A 14,070-nucleotide genomic window follows, 5' to 3' on the forward strand; every position below is an offset into this window, starting at 1 on the left:
TTCCAGTGCCGTACTGCTCTAACAGTCAGGACGTTTTTCCCGATGTCCAGCCAGAATCTGCTTTCCTGTAACTTGAGCCCATTAGTCCATGTCCTGCACTCTGAGATGATCAAGAAGAGATCCTGGCCCTCCTCTGTGTGACAGCCTCTCAAGTCCTTGAAGAGTGTTATCATGTCTCCCCTCCATCTTCTCTTCTCCAGGCTAAACGTGCCCAGTTCTTTCAGTCTCTCTGTGATGGCTGGGGAGGGAAAGGTACCTGCCCTGTGCTTCATTTTTTGGCACGTCTAATTTTTATCAGGAAAGCCCAGAGCTGAGAATGCTGCACCTCTGCCAGCTAGCTTCCTCCCTCCCCCTCCCTCCCCTTTCCTCCTCCCCTTTCCTCCTCCCCGTCCGTTCCACTGGAGATAATTGAATCAGCCACCTGCCCTCCGCTCAGCATTTTAAGAGACTTGACCCCGATGGGTTAGCGGGAGGATCTCTGTTGGAAGTCTTCCTTGGCTCCCTCTCCGGCAGAATATCTGGAGTAAATTAGAAATGGGTGTCCATCATAATTGACTGGAGAGAGAGAGAGAGAGAGAGAGAGAGGTCCTTCCAGCCAGTCTGCAAAAGCACTGAGGCTGTGCTAAGGTTTTAGGGGGCGTTTGTGCAGAGAGACGACCGCTTTCAGTCCTGCAGTTTGCAGCTTGGTGGCCAAAATGCAACGGAGGCCACCGGTGTGCCTGTTAACGTTTAACAGCCATGAAGAAGAGAGAAATTCGGCAGGGCTGTTTTGGTCCACCTTCTTTGCTTCCAGGGTTGCTTGATTGATTGCATTTCTATACCACCCAATAGCCAAAGCTCTCTGGAAGAGATCCTGGCCCTCCTCTGTGTGACAACCTTTCAAGTATCATGTCTCCAAATGACCTGCACCTTGTGAACCATAGGAGAAGCTTCCTTAGCCTCGTATGGTCTCCTTTTCTCACTAATCATTTGTTTGTTTATTACATTTCTCTGCTGCTCCATAGCCCTAGCTCTCTGGGGGGTTCACAAAACTTAAAACCCTAAAACACAAGACGATAAAACATATTCATGCAGAACTATGCATTCAGAGTCAGGAACTCTTAATACACTATTATTAGACCCTCCTCCGCCTTCTCCTTCTCTTCTTCGTCGTCCTCCTCGTAATTATTATGAAACACATAAAATGCATACAATTTTCTAAGACCAGTACAGGTATTAAAAGATAAGACAGCCTGAAGGCTCACAATCCTAATAGGCACAATACAAAAGGGAAGAGGAATGCAGGCATTGGAAAAGCTGCTCTTTCTCTGGCTAATGGATAGGGCCAGGCTGGTCTCCGCCTTGCCATTATGTTGTTCCTAAGAAGCTGGGGATGCAGTCTCCCAGCGACCCTTGGGATTTTTCTATAGTGCACTTGTCGCTCCCTACTCATGGTTGTTTACAGGGTCTATAGACAACACTGTGACCCTCTACTTCCACTTCTGTGCCTAACCAGCACTACTGGCGAATGTTTTTCGTGCTGGGAAAATGCGCCATTTCATTGAGAAAGCGAAACAAAGTGTGATGTCCTCTTGTGTATTTGCACTATTCCACTATAACACAGTGCCACCTAGAGGTTATGTAGCCTAAAAGCAAGAAAGAAAAGCCCCTCAAAATTGAAAGTAGATGCAATGTATTAGCAGCCAATTAACAGCCTCATGAAAACACGCACACACACACGCCCCATATAGAAGATGGTCTCCCTCCTGTCTTTTAACATTACGCTGTTGCTGCTGTTTGCTTAACAGATGTATCATTATGTTTTTTTAAAAAAATGCATCATATTTGATATTAGATTTTTAGCTGCTTCTTTTTATTGTCTTTTACCTGCTTTGTAACTCACTGTGCTAACTTATTTTAGAGGGCACGTGACTCGTTATTTCATGCAATAGTATAGACAGAAAAATGGATCATGGATGCCAAGAGAGGGACATGTCTAACAACTTGATGGCTAGGGTGGAATTTGAACCCAGATCCCATCCCAGTCCCAAAGAGACAATATTCCCTCGACAGAGCTCCACTTGCTTCCTTTGCCCCTGTTTTGCACAATTCAGGCATGGGGTTTCTGCAGCGAGGTTTCGTTCGAGAATAAAAATAGAAATTGATTTTACGCCCAGGAGGTTGGTGAATGGAACCAGGCTTGTATGTGGGCTGTTATCAGTAGGATCCATCTGTCATGTCATTGTAGGGTCCAATGCGAGGAAGAGGCAGGCAGCCAGGGGGAAGCAAACTTTTGGGATGGTACAGGAATCCAAAGCTTGCTTAAACCCAAAGCTTGCCGTGAGCACAGGAGCAAGGTTTTTAAGCAATGCTCCCTGAGGTTTCATGGAAGGAAGGTTGTCACCTGCACAGAAAAAAACCCCAAAAAACAGCCCAGCTGCTCTTGTGCCTTTAACACAGGGGTGTTGAACCCTTTTCAGCCCGAGGTTGGATTCCATTTTGGGGGTGTGGCCGTAGGCAAAAGGAGGTGGAGCCCAAAAATGCAACCCTGCCCCCAGCACATTGTAGTTTAGAGCTCTTACTGAGAGGCTTTTCATCATTTTGGAATGGGGGAAAAACTGCACAGAAGCTGGTGGCCAAGTGGAGTGGGTGTGGCCAGGTGGAGTGGGTGTGGCCAGGGGAGTGGGTGTGGCCAAGTGGAGTGGGTGTGGCCAGGGGAGTGGGTGTGGCCAGGGGAGTTGGTGTGGCCAAGTGGAGTGGGTGTGGCCAGGGGAGTGGGTGTGGTCAGGTGGAAAACACCACAGGGCCCGATAGGGACCCGAGATTGGGAGATGTGGTTCCAAGTTGCCTTTTACTAGGGTGACCATATGGAAAGGAGGACATGTGTATCTTTAACAGTTGCATAGAAAAGGGAATTTCAGCAGGTGTCATTTGTAGGCAACTCACACCTGGTGAAATTTCCTCTTCATCACAACAGTTAAAGCTGCAGGAGCTATACTGCAGCTGTACTGTGACCAGATTTAAAAGAGGGCAGGGCACCTGCAGCTTTAACTATTGTGATGAAGAGGGAATTTCACCAGGTTCTCCATATATACAAATGACACCTGCTGAAATTTCCTTTTCAATACAACTGTTAAAGATACAGGAGCCCTGTCCTCCTTTTCATAGGGTCACCCTACTTTTACCAAATTACTTGAAATTCACCCGTATCAGCCTGCCTGCATTTTCAGATCAGCAAGAGAGCTCATTTGAGGTCATTTCACAAAATATTGCTCTGCTCATCTGCTCATTTCAAGGCAATTAGGTAGATGAACCGACGTGACAGGGCTTTTTCTGCAGTGGCCCCGCACTTCTGAAATAAATTGTCATTGGGGGATCCACCAGGCCTCATTATTGCAGGCTTTTAGGAAGGCCCTGAAATGTCCTTCTTTACTCTGCTCTTCCCTCGATTATATTTTATGAGACGGGGATGTAGCTGCAATTGTGTGTTGTAGGTTTTGTCTTTTGTTAGTGTGCGTTGCTTTTTAGAATGTTTGCTGCTGCTTTTCTCTCTCTCTCTCTTTCTCTTACTATTTTTTATTACCGCACCTTTTTTATGATGTGATTTTTATCGCTGTACGCTGCCTTGAGAGGGCTCCGGCCCTGAAAGGTGGCCAAGAAATATTTTAAAGAATAATAACAATAAAAAAAATCAAGCACAACAAGTTTTCATTATACATTAAAAAAAGGAGAGTCCCATGCCTTCCTGAGCTGCAAGTCTGATATGATTTTGATCCTGAGTTTTTGAAGTTTTATGAATGTATTTACATGCAGTTTAATTTAAACTAGCATTTGATGCCAATGGATGAAGGGACCAACAGAGGACAGGGGCCCGTTGTCCTAGATGGGTTGGAGATGGTCTGGCCCCATCCTGCCCCCCACTTGAATTTCATGCTATCATGGAAGATAGCAACAAGCCCCTATAACTGGTTGCCTTTCTTTTTCTTTTCCTCCATAACAGATCCGGTTGGCCTCACCTGACCAAGGACGATGTTGCTATCGCACTGGGGATGGTGGCTGTCCTCTTGCTCTCTGGCCAAGGTCTTGGTAGCCTCGGCCTTCTTCACTGAGAATGCCTCCTGGGTTGGAGCGTACAAACCCGAACTGGACGGCAATGTCACCAAAGACTGCGAAGGGTCCACCAAATGCCAGCCGGGAGTGATCCTCCCCGTTTGGCAGCCCGACAACCCTTCCTTCGGCGACAAGGCTGCCAGGGCGATTGTTTACTTTGTCGCCATGATGTACATGTTCTTGGGAGTCTCCATCATTGCTGACCGCTTCATGGCATCCATTGAGGTGATCACATCCAAGGAGAAGGAGATCACCATCACCAAATCCAACGGTGAGACCAGCATCGGCACGGTGAGGATCTGGAACGAGACGGTCTCCAACCTCACCCTCATGGCATTGGGGTCATCGGCGCCGGAAATACTTCTCTCGGTCATTGAGGTTTGCGGCCACAACTTCCAAGCTGGCGAGTTGGGTCCCGGCACCATCGTAGGCAGTGCGGCCTTCAACATGTTTGTAGTCATTGCGGTGTGCGTCTACGTCATTCCCAGTGGCGAGAGCCGCAAGATCAAGCACTTGAGAGTCTTCTTCGTCACAGCTTCCTGGAGCATCTTTGCCTACATTTGGTTGTACCTGATCTTGGCTGTCTTTTCACCTGGGATCGTGCAGGTTTGGGAGGCCTTGCTGACCCTCGTCTTCTTCCCCGTCTGCGTGGTCTTTGCCTGGATGGCCGACAAACGCTTGCTTTTCTACAAATACGTCTACAAGCGGTACAGGGCTGACCCACGCAGCGGCATCATCATCGGCACCGAGGGCGAGTTCCCCAAGGGTATCGAGATGGATGGCAGCTTCGTGTCCAACGACCACCGGGAGAGTGTCTTCGTGGATGGGAGTGTGGCCTCTGTGGCTCCCCTTCCTGTCACCACCCAGGAGGAGAAAGAGCTGGACGAGAGCCGCAAAGAGGTCATCCAGATCCTCAAAGACCTCAAGCAGAAGCACCCGGACAAAGAACTGGAGCAGTTGGTGGAGATGGCCAACTATTATGCCCTGTTGCATCAGCAAAAAAGCCGAGCTTTCTACCGCATCCAGGCGACCCGCATGATGACCGGAGCAGGAAACATTCTCAAGAAACACGTCTCCGAGTTCTCCAAGAAGTCAGTTAACCTGCTGGAGGTGCCGTCCGAGGCTGACGTGGAAGAGAACTCCAGCAAAATCTTCTTCGAGCCCTGCATGTACCACTGCTTGGAGAACTGCGGCTCCGTCACGTTGACCGTGGCTTGCCAGCAGGGCAGCGACACCTACAACACCTTCTACGTTGACTACAAGACGGAGGACGGCTCGGCCAAGGCAGGCTCGGATTACGAGTACAGCGAGGGGACGTTGATCTTCAAGCCTGGGGAGACCCAGAAGGAACTGAAGATTGGCATCATCGATGATGACATCTTTGAAGAGGACGAACATTTTTTCGTCCGGCTGCTCAACTTGCGGGTGGGGGATGCTGAAGGCATGTTCGAGTCAGACTCAGCCGACCACCCCAAGGGGCGGCTCGTGGCGCCCTTGGTGGCCACCGTGACCATTTTGGATGATGACCACGCCGGCATCTTTACCTTCCAGGATAAACTGCTGAGAGTCAGCGAGTGCCAAGGGACCCTAGAGGTGAAGGTGATCCGGAGCTCGGGGGCCCGAGGGACAGTCATGGTGCCCTACCAGACACTGGAAGGGACGGCGCGAGGAGGAGGCCTTGACTACGAAGACTCCTGCGGAGAGTTGGAGTTCAAGGATGATGAAACAGCGTAAGTAAATGATGCGTCTTGTTTTGATAGCCATGTCAGGCAACGGCATAGAACTGCGAAGTTGTTGTTTGAATCATACGGGGATGTTTACGATGTTGGTCTTACTCCTGTTCATTTCGGTATGGTCTGCTCTAAGTAGAATCATAGAATCATAGAATAGCAGAGTTGGAAGGGGCCTACAAGGCCATCGAGTCCAACCCCCTGCTCAATGCAGGAATCCACCCTAAAGCATCCCCGACAGATGCTTGTCCAGCTGCCTCTTGAAGGCCTCTAGGGTGGGAGAGCCCACAACCTCCCTAGGTCACTGATTCCATTGTCGCACTGCTCTAACAGTCAGGAAGTTTTTCCTGATGTCCAGCTGGAATCTGGCTTCCTTTAACTTGAGCCCCTTATTCCGTGTCCTGCACTCTGGGAGGATCGAGAAGAGATCCTGGCCCTCCTCTGTGTGACAACCTTTTAAGTATTTGAAGAGTGCTATCATGTCTCCCCTCAATCTTCTCTTCTCCAGGCTAAACATGCCCAGTTCTTTCAGTCTCTCTTCATAGGGCTTTGTTTCCAGACCCCTGATCATCCTGGTTGATCAGGGGTCTGGAAACAAAGGACGGACACTGGATACAAGCCATAAATTAAAAGTGAGGGATTTGGGATGGAGAGGAGAATGAAACATCTGAGAACTTTCCATCCAGGAGCTGGGAGTTGGGAGTCCACCACGTGCTCTGATACCTTGCCCAGAAACAGGAGATGTCAACCCCTTGAATCAGTTTCCCCTTTCTTCATCTGCCAAAAATTCTTTTGAGGGCCAAACTAAGCCAGTGGCAGATTAACAGAGCGATGAAGAGCTCTATTTTTTTTTTTAAAAAAATATATATTACCCCTTCACAGATCCAGCCGAAACTTTCTTCCCAGCCACATAATTAAAAAATGGAACTTTTATTAGAACAAGTAAGTGGGAGAAGGAGAGAGAGTGGAGGGCTGCAATTTTATTCATTACACCTTACAAGAAATTTCATTTGAAAAGCTTTTCTACCAGCCAGCGCTCCAGGAATTAAAGCAATAATTTTGTGCTGCTTTTTCCTAGGCATCCATCCAAACATTTTGAGGTGTGTGTGTGTGTGTGTGTGTTTGAAATGCTGGGATTGGAGCCAAACTATTCTGAGATCCCCTCCTTATCTATTTTACTCTGTTGTTGAAAAAACCAACTGTGCCTGTTTGTAGAGATGTCTGATCTGGCCATGGCCAGGCATGCCTCAGTTGCATTCTGTTGGGACTACTGTAACGCACTGGGGCCACCTTTGAAAAATGTTCGGAAACTTCAGCTGGTCCAGAATGCTGCAGCCAGACTGTTGATCGGGGCCTGTTAGAAGGGAGCACTCGACTCTCTTGTTAACATCAGCTTCGCTGGCTACCAGTCTGTTTCTGCGCAGTATTCAAAGTGCTGGCTATGACCTATAAAGCCCGACACGGCTTGGGTTCAGGCTACCTGAAACACTGCATTTGAACTCGTGAAAATGCACAAATCCCCTCCCAAATGTGCAAATCCCACCCACTCCAAATGTGCATTTTAATGCTTTAGCCTGTGGGTAAATGTGCATTTTCGGTGCCGTTTTTATTTTATGTATTTTTCTACAACTAGCTTTGTGTAAAATTCTAGAAAGTAGAAAAACCAGTCCACGAGTTCGTGGAATCTGTGCAACTCTGGGAAAGCTGGTCTGTGGCGGAATCCGTGGGCTGGATTCATATAAATCCAAACTCATTTGATTCTGTTGCAGATTTTAATGGCATCCCTAGGTGTAGGCAAACTGGTGCCCTTCAGAGGTTTTGGACTACAAGCCCCAGCCAGCATGGCCAATGGGCAGGGATTATGGGAGCTGTAGTCCAAAACCTCTGGAGGGCACCAGGTTCCCTACCTTGGGTTAGTTTTAGGTCTGGATTGACCCAGGTTCAAATCCCCGCTCATCTTTGTAACGCATTGGATTGCTTCGGAACCGGGAATCTCTCTCACCATAGCCTCCCTCACAGGGTTCTTGTGTAGATAAAATGTAGGGGTGGGGAAAACCATATGCGCAGGAATAGAAATATCACAAATAAAGACCATTTTTAAAAATGTGTTGGTATAGAAATTAGATTTCATGGATGCAGATATGTGTTTTTTGAGAACAAATTGCACGCCCTAAAGACGGTGTCTCTGAGCATGTGCAGAGTGCTTTCCTCTCACTTCTGGGTAACCATAAAAGGCTCCCAGCCTCCTAGGAAGGCTTCCCGGTCTCAGGGTATGTGGCGATTATCCAGACAGGTCTGAGGAGGTCCAGCGCCTTTCCCTTGGGAAAAGAGCCGGTGGCTTTCTGATGGTAAATTGAGGACTTAGGAGAGGTGTCTTTAGCTGCTGCTGGAACACCTCGCCTCTTCCAAGCGCATTTCAGCTGCACCAATTGCCTCGCGTCCCTGGTCTGCCACCGGGCTCCAAAGAGGCATAAAATTGCAATTGATTTGTCGGCCTTGACAATGCTTCAGGCCCCAGGTTCATCAGCTCCAGACTAATCTGGCTGTGCTGACGAGCCCAGGGAAATGAATGAGTTGTTTATATATATATGTATATATTGTACGAAAGAAGAAGAAGAACAAGCCCTTGGAGCTGCCAGGGAGACCTCAGGAGGCTGCGATGAAAGAAGTCAGGGAACAGGTGTCGGAGTGCCTGAGTCGCTGGCTGAGCAGGCCCCAAGGGCAAAACTTGCAGGAGCAAGGAAGCGGGATTTGGATGCTGGATTTGGGCTGGAGAAACCAACCCCTAAACCATCCCTCCCCCAATCGTGCTGGCCTCCTGAGGGGTTGGACTACAACTCCCATAATCCCATAAGTCTGTGGCTTTTAGAATGTTGGCCTGAGTGGGCGGAGTTAGAATGTCTTGGGAGGGGGGAGGAGTGATATATAAGGGAAGGACTGAGGGGATTGAGAGAGCTTTTCAGGGGGACTTGTTAGGTACTCGTAGAGTGTGTAGTGCTCTCTGTGTTTATGGTACTTAAGTTCTGGGAAATTTGAGAGTCAGTGTAGTGAGTGGTGTCTTTAGAGTGTGGTGTGCACGTAGTGGAAGTATATTAATCAATACTGAGAATAAAGAAAGTTCCAGAGTGATTGTGTGAGAAAAAGGAAAGCGCGTATGTGAATGAGTGACAGGATTGTATGAAAGGTTTCAAAAAGGTTTTTAAATGTTGTTAGTTGAAACAAAGCTTGTGAACTTTTAAAAATAAATTTTGATTGTTTTGTTTTTAAGCTACCACAAAAATCCCACGTGTCTGTTTGGCATTTGTCATCTTAAGTTTACACATATAACACCCACTCTGACAATCATTCACCTCAGCAGATATAACTCACAGCGCATTATTATATATATTAAAATCCTTCTCCATTTTAACCCCTTTCTCCACATAGTCTGGAGGAAGGTGGGCTTTATCCCTTGCCTCAGGCGTATCAAGCGGTGGTGCTTGGTTTGAGCAGGGAGCAGCCGCGGCCGGGTCTGTTGTTCAGAGCCTGTGTGGTGGCATAGTAAGTGGTTTATGTAAGCTGTAGTCCATCCCCTCGTGAGGACGCTGAGTTGAGGAAGCAACCGTTAGGCCTAAACGCACTGAGAAAGTAATGTGCCCGAAAAAAATCTCCCACGTTATGAATAATTCGCAGCTGTGTTTGGGTGGAAAACATCTTCACCGGGCCACCAAGCTCAGCCCACGTGCAGTTTTTGACATCTAAACAGCTCGTGTTCAGACATGGTGGGTTTGTGTGTGGGTTTCTCCTCCTCCCCACCCTGAAACGAAGGGGTTCTTTCTCGTTCAGCAGTCCCACCACAAGGAAAACCAACAGCCCCTCGGTTGGATGAAGGGATTCTCTTTCTGATACCGGGAGCTGTGATTTGAGGTTGTACCATTCCATTCGAGAAGGCCCGCACAGCAGAACTGCCACCTCAGTTGCAGCAGCTTCCCCTGCCTGCCCACGTCCTAGGTTATGATTTCTGATCAGTGATCACACACAGGGGAATTTCCTGATGTTATCTCTGCTAATAATAGGGAATTCCTCAAATGGGTAAGCAACACATGGCCCACAGGCATCAAGCAGCCCCCGTCCAAAATTTCTAAAAATATATATTCCCCCCCTGAAAAAAAATAGTGTCTGTAGCAGCTATGGAGCACTGAAACTAGGGTGACCATACCACCCGGAGAAGTCCGGAGACCTCCGGGAAAATAAGGCCTACTGGAGCAACCGGAGCAGAGGGCCAACTCACTGGTAAAACGGGAGCGCCTGGCCCAGTGGTTGCAGGAGGTCTTCGGCCCAATTTATCTTTAAACTACCTTATATGGAGTGAAAGCCTTGGTTCATTGAGGCCAGCAACGAGTCTCCAGGGTTTCAGGAAGGATTCTTTCCAGCCGTACATGGAGATGCCAGGGATCGAACCCGAGACCTTCTGCACGCAAAGCAGGAGCTGTACTACTGAGCACCATCTTTGGACCACCACTCCTCTTCCTATGGTCACTTGCACGGGGCCCCAAAATGAGGAATTGCATCACCAGAACAGAGGAACCAATTTGTATTGGGGCAATTTTTTGAAGAGTAAGGATACTTTAAATAGAATCATAGAATCATAGAATCATAGAATAGCAGAGTTGGAAGGGGCCTACAAGGCCATCGAGTCCAACCCCCTGCTCAATGCAGGAATTCACCCTAAAGCATCCCTGACAGATGGTTGTCCAGCTGCCTCTTGAATGCCTCTAGGGTGGGAGAACCCACAACCTCCCTAGGTAACTGATTCCATTGTCGCACTGCTCTAACAGTCAGGAAGTTTTTCCTAATGTCCAGCTGGAATCTGGCTTCCTTTAACTTGAGCCTGTTATTCTGTGTCCTGCACTCTGGGAGGATCGAGAAGAGATCCTGGCCCTCCTCTGTGTGCCAACCTTTTAAGTATTTGAAGAGTGCTATCATGTCTCCCCTCAATCTTCTCTTCTCCAGGCTAATGATATGGCCAGAAATGCAAGACATCTCACTATCATCAAGAAAACTGACTGGGTGACCTGTGTGCTGCCTACTCAGTCTGCCATCCAGGCACTCACTTTCAGTGGGCTGCTTCCAGACCTCTTGTTCTTCGCCCTCTTTACAGGTCTTTGATTTTAAAACAGACTTGTACTGGGCAGCCCATCAAATAATGGACACTGGGGCACTGCTAGGCACTTCAAACATCCGGGGCCCAGGCCCACAGGATTCAAAGCTGCATAAAATTTGCATACGTTCATTTATATCTATACATAGTTCTAATCCGCCCAGAGAACATTAGTTATTGGGTGGATTAGAAGTGTACTAAATAATAATAATAATAATAATAATAATAATAATAATAATAATAATAATAATAATAATAAAAAATTACTAGGATTTATTTAAATATCATAAGAGGCAAAACTAGCCAATTAATTTCTCATCCAAAGGGTTCCAATTCCAATCCCAAAAAAATTCTTCCATCAATTTGCCACCTGATCTTGATCATCCCAAATGAATGGAAAACGTTTTTTCCCTACACTTAATTGCCATGCTGGGAGCTTCATTGCCATGCCCCCCCCCCAGGTGTAACTACCCCCTCCCCCATGAAAACCATTCCCTGCATGGCTGTTAAGCTAAGAAAAAATCCTTCCTTTAGCACCAATGGATACTCAGAGCTCTGGTGAATAGATCCGGGACACCAGGAAATAGATTTAGGGCACGGGCCCATAGCTCCAAGCATGACAACACCCCTGAAGGACACTTTCAAACAGAGGGCTCTCCTTTGCAAAGGAGGACACCTGGACACCCTACGTCCCCTTACTGGGAGCTAGGGGTTGTTCCCTTAATTGTGTTAAATATTAGTATGAGAAAATATAACCGAAGGCTCAGCGGGAGGCTCAGAATCACCCCTGGGTGTCCGGTCCCCGTAACAACAGCACTAGCTGTTTGTCCTAGGTGAATCCCACTTGTGCTCTGTGTTCATCTTTTCCCCACCCCATCACTACCTGTTCCTCCGAAGGGAGCCCAGCAGACAGATCACTCCATCTCGCCTTTTTCATTTCGGCTGTCCTACCCTCATTTCCCGAGCCGGCATTCTTCATCCCCAAGCCAGCGAGCCAGGAGGAGAAAGGTCTCCTGTATATTTAATGTCTGGTGTTACTGAGGCACTGACGGGTTGTTTTTATTAATGGCTCTTTTTGTAGCCTCTGGCTTAGAAAGACAGGGGCTAAGGGAGAAACTGGAGGGGGAAAGAGAAGGAAGCCAAATTCAGGTGGGTAAAATGATTTTGGTTCCGGGGGGATTGGAGGCTTTCGGAAAGGGCTTTTGGAACGGCACTTCTTCTCCCGTCTTTTCCTTCAGCGGGGACTTGTAGGCCGCAGTAAACGTTCCCGTTGCCATGGGGATGCCACTGAAAATGGCCTCATCATGATGACGGATCCCTTCATGGCCTGTAATGCTTAGAAGCACTGCGAGGCTGTCTCTTTGCCGCCTGCCGCCTGCTTACAAGCCACTTTGCCAGAATTGGCAGGACAGACGCCATCAGAAAGTCCTGGGGCAAAGCGAGGGACGCTGGGGAAACGGCCACGCTCCCTCCTTCTTTGAAGTGCACAGGTGGGCCGTATCATTGATCTCCCCTCCTTTAAGATATTGGCTAGATCCACACTACTGCTTTATTATAGTGGTATTATTGAAGTGCCCTGGTAACTGTTGGGGCTCTGAGTTCCATCAGCTGAGCGTTTTCTTGCATGCTCGTGGCTGGACACTCACGGATCCTATTCACAACGTCGTCTGCCTCCCGCCTGCCTCCCGCCCCTTCCAGCCTTCTTCACACCACCAGAAAACACCCCAGGAAGTTGATTTATTTTTAAAGATGGAAGTTGCCACTATCTCCTGCTGTGTGCAGGAGAACTAGCGCGATCTAAACGGCCCAAGGAATGGGCCATGTGTGTGTTGTTTACTTCCTTTTTTGTTGCTGGGAAAATCCATTCCCCCCACACCTCCCCAAACAAGCTGCTGTGAGGATTGCAGTTAAGGTCAGAGGGAACAGAAAAATCTGAGGGGTGGTGGCAGCAGATGATGTCAGCACCCCTTCAGATCATAAAGTCCCAGTGCATCGCCCCTGTGAGCCTTGGACCCACTACACCACTGGTTTGTGTGTGCGTTCATCAGATACCAGTTTCCAGATGTGAAACAAGCAATCGAAGCAATTGTGTTTTTGTAAGCTGGAGTGAATCCCCAGGGATCTGGGCCCAGCAGGGTTTGGTGCCTTTGAGGAACAGAGTTCAACCTGCAAGGCTTGTGGTAGAGTGGGTAGAGCATAAGACACACACACAGTGGGGGGGGGGGCTGGGGTCTCCGATGTCAGCGGGGTGGTGAATCCGCTCCGTGTTTCAGTCTAAACAATATGAACTCTAAAGGAGCTCTCCAAGGTGTGGAGTGGATTTTCACACACACACACACACACACACACACACACCACTGACATTGAAGGCATCAGCCTCCACTGCACACCCACTAATATCTGCTCCTACTACCAGTACACCAGCAAGCAATTCCACAAGTGGTAGCAAAGGGGAGATGTGAACCAAGCTTCCGGAGGCAGCCGGAAAGTAGCTGATGATCACCAACAGATGATAACAACTCAACTCAAGTCAATTTCTTTATTGTTTGTAGCCAATGGCCATCACAACATCATAAAACATTAAAACATTAAAACATTAATCTGATTAAAACCGTTGAAACGGTAGAACAAGTTAACACATTAAGCAAAATAGAGCAGCAATAAAACACATTATCTTGAATCAATGCCATACTCTTTGTGTTATTGTCTACCTTACCCAAGGTCAGAATCCAGACCTGCCACAAGAGCTCTCCTTAACTTTAATGCTGCTAGGGCAAATAGGGTCACCCTGTAGCTTACAAAGTTGTCCGTGTCTGCTAGCAACCACCTGATTTTGAACTCTTCCGTGTGGCCTTCAAGGAAGTTTAGAAAGGGGAGGATGAATTTTGTCCGTGGTGATTATGATATCGCACGCTGGCCAGGAGCTTCTTCTTTTTTTTTTAAAGGGGGGAGAAAAATTTGTGGGAGACAGGTCTACATGGAACTTCCATATCCAGGAGCAGAATATCTGAGATCCAGAAGGGTACAAACAACACAGGCTTTAACCTGACCTAGGAAGATTTTTCAATCAGGACCAGAGAGGAATCCTCAAAGAAGCAAGGTCAAGAGGGA

The 14,070-nt window shown here is 47.9% G+C and overlaps 1 protein-coding gene across 1 annotated transcript in view; it reads left to right on the top strand.

Moving 5' to 3' along the window:
• Positions 1–14,070, top strand: part of SLC8A2 (solute carrier family 8 member A2) — a 95,030-nt gene that overhangs the window by 28,958 nt on the left and 52,002 nt on the right. The window contains exon 2 of the mRNA XM_063140835.1: positions 3,980–5,819. Coding sequence (XP_062996905.1) covers positions 4,009–5,819 — 1,811 coding nt within the window. The 5' untranslated portion in view covers positions 3,980–4,008. The remainder of the gene's footprint in view (positions 1–3,979; positions 5,820–14,070) is intronic.

This window comes from Elgaria multicarinata, chromosome 13, assembly GCF_023053635.1.
Source record: "Elgaria multicarinata webbii isolate HBS135686 ecotype San Diego chromosome 13, rElgMul1.1.pri, whole genome shotgun sequence".
Taxonomy (NCBI): domain Eukaryota; kingdom Metazoa; phylum Chordata; class Lepidosauria; order Squamata; family Anguidae; genus Elgaria; species Elgaria multicarinata.